Raw genomic sequence first — 5,626 nt, 5'->3', positions numbered from 1 at the left:
CGTGCTCAAGAGGGATTGCTTCCGGCACTTCAGACTGCAAAGTGTCAACAAACGAGAAACGGAACAGACTGTGTAGTCGGCTCAACCGGCAGCCACACAAGATTTAAACTCTTTATTGCAGACATTTGAGCGCCTCGCCCACCGGGCTGGCGCCCATTAAGAGCATCGCTCTGTGCCTCAAATGAGCTAGAGCCAGGCTTGCATCGTCGACGCTTCGATCAAAAAGCCTCTTTCCAACCTAATGAAGCAAAGACCATACGGTTTCCATCAAGGTCCAGCCAGACAAAGAGGTTCAGCTACTGTGAACTAGCCAGTTTTGGCAAAGAAACCATGCTTCAGGCGGAATCTAGCCACGAGGTCCAAGCTGAACCCCTGCTCGGACTGGACCGAAGGCGCGGGCCTAGCCATAGTGCAAGCTGTTTTGGGAACAGCTGGTTGTCAGCCATTGTCGCGGTCTAGTAGAGTAGTTCATACAGTAAGTTACGCCGTTTACGTCTGCGGGTAGAGTTTCTCTTGCGGCCTCAAGCCCTTCTTCCTCTTGAAACACCAATTCAAATCTCGAGTTGAGTCGCTTTTCGTCGTCTGATTTTCGATGCAGAAATTTGTTCATCCATACAGGAATTAGTAGAACTTGTCAAAAAGGTCGAGAACGATGCCGGCAAAAGGGCTCCCTCCTCTGTAAATCGATAGTACAATCGATAGCGTCGGACCTAGATGAGGGTGCATAATGGCGGCCTTTCCATCTACGGACGTTTTGCTTGTAGCGCCGCGGCTAAATGTGTACTCCGCAGCAAAGTAGATTGGTCCCTTCAAGTTGTATTATTGAATGCAAGTCTTGAGGCAGACCATGATTTATGTCTAATTACTTCCATTATCGCCATCTTACCACTTAGACAAGAAGGAATGAAACGACTTCAACTCCACGCCCCATCAGTGCGTCCGGATCCACCCTAGGATCACCTCGCCTGTCAAAGAACGTGTTAGCCATATGTTCACTGAGAAGATGGTAGTTGACCTCAATATAGCGGCTGCTGTTGCAGGTCGTTGTCCCAGGATTCGACTTCTGATTCGTGAGTCCTGGGCTTCATTGCGAGGTGTCACCGAACAAAAGGACCTGCCAGTCGGAGATGGACATGCCGAGATTTCTGCTGCATGTCGTCTCTTCCCGGGGTATATCAGGAGAATCGACTTGTTCCACGGGCGGGATGAACTTCAGTCAGCTCTGTCTTCAATGTGCCGTTTGAAGGGACAAATAATGAATCGGCACGTGTTGCAAGGCGCATCAGGCAGACAAGTCTCTTGTAAGCACCAGGCTGTGTGTATTTCGAACGATATGACAGAAACCACGATGTACCCCATCTCCCTTACCGCTTGAGGCAAGTCCGAGAAGACGGATCGTAGAAAGAGGTTATGTTTTGGCACAAGGTCCTTGATACGGAGCGAGTGAGAAGGTTGATGGTCACTATGGTGATGCCCTTTGGCAAGGAAGTGGATAATATGTACTTAAAAGTAACTCCAATGAGCAGTCATGACCACGATAGCACCAGCCATATGCCAGTCATCGAGCAGACGCGTAAGTGATAGTCGACGGCGGAGGAATTCATCAGGCTCAGTTTCTCAGAACCCATTTAGTTATCACATCATGAGCACTGTCTTCGGAAGATATGAATGTCGTGAGAACAAGTCCATTTCGACTATCTAGAAAAAACAAGGCAACTAATAGGCAGTAAGAAAAGAGAAGAAAAACAATAGGCTATGTCAAAGCCCGCATAAAGGCTTCAAAAAGGTCTGGTATCAACAATAAAAACAACAAATCTCTCCTTCCAGCCCCTTTTTTCTCCACCGTATCATCATACAAATAACCTCTTCAACCTGGTAGCATTAACAGGTCAAGGTTATGGCAGGCCATCATCCAGGCCCGATAGAAAGAATAAAGTCATGCGGCAGTTCGGCCACGTCAAGTGACACCATCTGCTCGAACCACGTCCCAAAAAGAAGGCAGCCAACAGCTCCATTTCACCCAGTCACCCTCCGCACCCAAAGCGTCGTCGGCTCGAAATCCGCATTCTGATCCATCCGCTTGTACGCCCGGTGCAGCTTGAGCCCGAGCTCGTACTCCTCGCGCTGCACCTCGCTGAGCTCCAGCTTGAGCCCTTCCACCTTGCGCTTCTCGAGCTCGCGCTTGTGGATCACCTCGGCCGAGTCCATGATGTTGTCCTGCGGCATGAGCTCCGTCATCTGCTTGATCGACCGGGCGATGTTGACGCGCCGCTGCGCCAGGCTCGCGAGCTGCGCGTTGAGCTGCGTGACGCGGTCCTTGGCCGTCGTCTCCGGCGGCGCGGGCGGCAGCATCTTGTGCACCGACCCGGCCACGCTGATGCCCGACTGCGGCCGTGCGGCGGCCGAGGAGTCGGTCGCCGCGCGGGCGACGCCCCGCGGCACGGGCTTGCGCTCGTGCGCAGCTGCACCCCCACCGGGCGTGTTCCACTGGTCCTTGAGCGAGATGACGATGGGCTCGCCGCGGATGCTGGCCGAGTCGGCGTGGCCCAGCTTGGGCGGGCGGCGGCGCTCCATCATCGACTCCTGCAGCCGGTTGCCGGCCAGGGGGCTGCTGTTGACGTTGTTGGGCATGGCGGGCACGGGCGGCGCATCACTCGGCGCGAACTCGTCGAGGGACTCGCGCGGGGTGGCGTCGTACGTCGTGACGGAGAAGCGCGAGGGCGGCTGCTGCCAGGGGTCCTGTAGCTGCTGCTGCTGTTGAGACGACTGTGGTGGTGGTGGTTGGGCGGCGTAGTGCTTGTAGTTGTAGGGATCGCTCTGACTGTAGACGCTGCTGACCGAGTCCTGCTGCTGGTGGCCGCCGGCGGGTGCGGGCTTCCTCTTGATCGGCTGTTGCGACGTGGGTGAGGGGGAAGGTGCCGCTGGTTGCTGGGAGGGGAGGGAGTCGCGGTGGTTGAGGCCGGCCGAAACGGGCGGGCTTGGGTAGGAAACGGCACCTGCCTGAGGGGTGGAGGGCTGCTGCTGGGGGGCCATCTCGCTCGAGGGGACGATGCGGCGAATGGTCTCCCGGCCTGGCGTTTCACCCCCTGCAGGTGGGCTGACAGGGGGTGAGCCCATCATTATGTTCAGCCCACCGGGCTGGTTGTGCTGATTGCCGACATCGTGCGTGCGCACGGGACTCGACACTGGAGTCCGCTTGCTACTCTTGGGAGGAATCTTGAGGGGCGCGACGTCTTGGTTGTCGCGTACGGGAGCAACTAGCGTGGTGCGGCCGCTCGCGCCGTTCCAGGCCGGCCGGTTTGCGACAAAGGCGCCGGCCGCGGGGTCGGTCGCGCTCTCGGCGGCCGGTGACGGCTCGCGATTCCTGGTTGCGTCCGCCATGTTGCGCGCCATCTTCTTCATGCGGTCTCCGAAGCTCGTTGGCGCCTGTGCTCGAGGCTGGTCGGCCGTCTTCGTCGTCGGTTTCAGGGCAGCACGGGCCCCGGCGAGGCTGTCGGGTCCCGTGCCGAGACCTTTGGCGTACTCGGCCGGCTTGACCTGGCTCGGCCTGCCTTTATTGCTGCTGGTCAACTCTCCCGAGTTTGGATCCCACAGGACCGGTCCGCCCTTGTAGCCCCGTTGTGAGGACATGGAATTTGTGCGCGGATCTTGAGGCGGCTGTTGCGGGTGCTGTCCCGCTTGAGAGTGCGCATGTTGGCGCATGCGCTCGCGCGACTTGGTCTCGCGCAGCGTGTTGGCGGCGGCGTTTTGTGTCTGGCGTCGCTCGCGGCGCATCATGGGGATGTTTGACTTCCCCTGGGGAGGGGTGCCTTGCTGGTTGATGTTCATCTGGGCTAACTGTTGGGCGGCTAGCTCGGGCGTGTCGTCGATGGGGGAGACGTCTTCTTGGGACTGATGCAGTCTGTGGAAGAAGGCAGGGTCAGCATGGGTTTTATAATTCTCGTCCTGCAGGCGCGGTCCTCTTGATCCTTTTGGGTGCTGGTGAATTTGGCTCGAGGTTGGGGTGACTGGGGTGACCGGGGTGACTGGAGTGACGATCGAGTCCCCTAGTGAATGGCCAACAAAGGGAGCACAACGCATTCACCATGGTACACCCCGTTCACACACAACCCAGTCAAGTCACGAGAAAGGGAGCTTCTTACCCAGGGGCCAGGTACTCGGGCGAACTTGGCGGGGAGACTTCGTCTGGAGACGTCGGCGCGTGGGCGTACCTCGGCTGCTGCGGCTGGTAGTTGTAGTGGTGCTGTTGATATCGTGGGTGGCGCTGCGGCTGCTGCTGGGCGTCGAAGTTTGTGTTTATGGGACTCGGCTGGGAGTAGAGGGAAGAGGTAGGTCGAAAGGAAGAGCCGCGCTGCGGAGGGTACTGGTGGTTCGAGTGACGCGGTGGTGGTGGCGGCCCGCCGTGGTGGTGAGAGCCCGGCGCTGGGCCACTATCGTGAAGGCTCGGGTGTTAGCTGCTGCGGTAGATAAAAGGGCCAGTGACGACACTGGACACGCGCGATAACGCGAAAGGAGAAGAGTGCGCTGCACTGTACGCGCGCCGAGGCGAACAAAGAGAAAAGGAGTGTCAAGAAGAGAATGGGGCAAGTGAATGGTGGCCCGGGAAGAGAAAGCCGTGCGCGAAATGCAAACGAAACGGGTGCTGGATGAATGAACGAACGAATGGATTGAATGAATGATTGAATGAGTGGCACGTCTCGAGCCAGGAAGTTGGGGCCGGGAGACACGAGGGAGAATTGCGCATGACGAAGCCAGGCTCGAGGCTCGGTCCGTCCTCATCTCGCTCCACCAGCATTTCTCGAGGACCCAGCCAGCCCAGATCACAGGGAACAACAGCCCCTCCATCTTGACACTTGACACATTCCAGTCGCCCCAAGAGAGAGAGAAGTCGAGGGGGGAATAAACAACAAAAAGGAAAAAAGGGCAAACGAGACTTACTAGCGGTGGTGCTGCTGCTGCTGCTGCTGCTGCTGCTGCTCCATGAACTCGCGGGGCGGCCTTGCGGGCGCGGGACCTCCTCTGATCTCGTAGGTGTAGCCTGGAGCTCCTCCGGCTCGTCGTCTGGGACGGGGTTCCGCGGTAGTACTTGTAGTATGACTGCCGCCGCCGTGGCCCTCCCTGGTCATCATCGGCGACCGAGCTTGTTTTCTGGGCCTGCTGTCCCTGTCGTCGTAGTAGTAGTAGTTGGAGTCGTAATAATCATGTTGCTGCTGCTGGCCTGGATGGTGGTGGTGGTGGCGGCGGCGCTGCTGGGGGTAATGATGGGCTGCTCCTGCCATCATCAGGTCTCCATCGCCTCTGCGTCCAGGCGGTGCATGCGCTGATGCGGGGCCTCCACCGCCCCCATAGTTGCCCGTCCGTAGGTGGTCCCACATGGCTGCCATGGTAGCCGGGCGGTGCTGAAGAGCTCCTCCAGTCGAGTGTCCCAGGCTATTCCCTCCAGGGTAACCTCCACCCCTTGCTCGCTTGTTTGCTAAAGGGGTCCCTGCAATTAAAAGCCCAGACAGTGGTGTTCTTTGGTGTCAGTGCTAGTGGGGCCTGGCGGTGGGCGTCGATGCTTGCTTGCTTGCTTGCTTGCTTGGGTGTGATGTAACTAATTTGGATGGGAGTAGAGTAGGTAGTGTTG

The 5,626-nt window shown here is 57.9% G+C and overlaps 1 protein-coding gene across 1 annotated transcript; it reads right to left on the bottom strand.

Moving 5' to 3' along the window:
* Positions 1-2,016: 2,016 nt before the first annotated feature.
* E0L32_002897 (uncharacterized protein) lies at positions 2,017-5,384 on the bottom strand (the record flags this gene model as incomplete). The annotated part of the gene is made up of 3 exons (XM_031137137.1): positions 2,017-3,901; positions 4,143-4,442; positions 4,939-5,384. 3 exons carry the CDS (start codon positions 5,382-5,384, stop codon positions 2,017-2,019), a joined length of 2,631 nt encoding a protein of 876 aa, XP_030999507.1.
* Between the last annotated feature and the right edge of the window lie 242 nt (positions 5,385-5,626).

The sequence above is a fragment of the Thyridium curvatum genome (genome assembly GCF_004353045.1).
Source record: "Thyridium curvatum strain D216 chromosome Unknown NODE_12_length_601061_cov_81.036774, whole genome shotgun sequence".
NCBI classification, from domain to species: domain Eukaryota; kingdom Fungi; phylum Ascomycota; class Sordariomycetes; order Thyridiales; family Thyridiaceae; genus Thyridium; species Thyridium curvatum.
The sequence above is the reverse complement of the archived record's forward strand: the minus strand, read 5'-3'. Positions and strand labels throughout refer to the sequence as shown.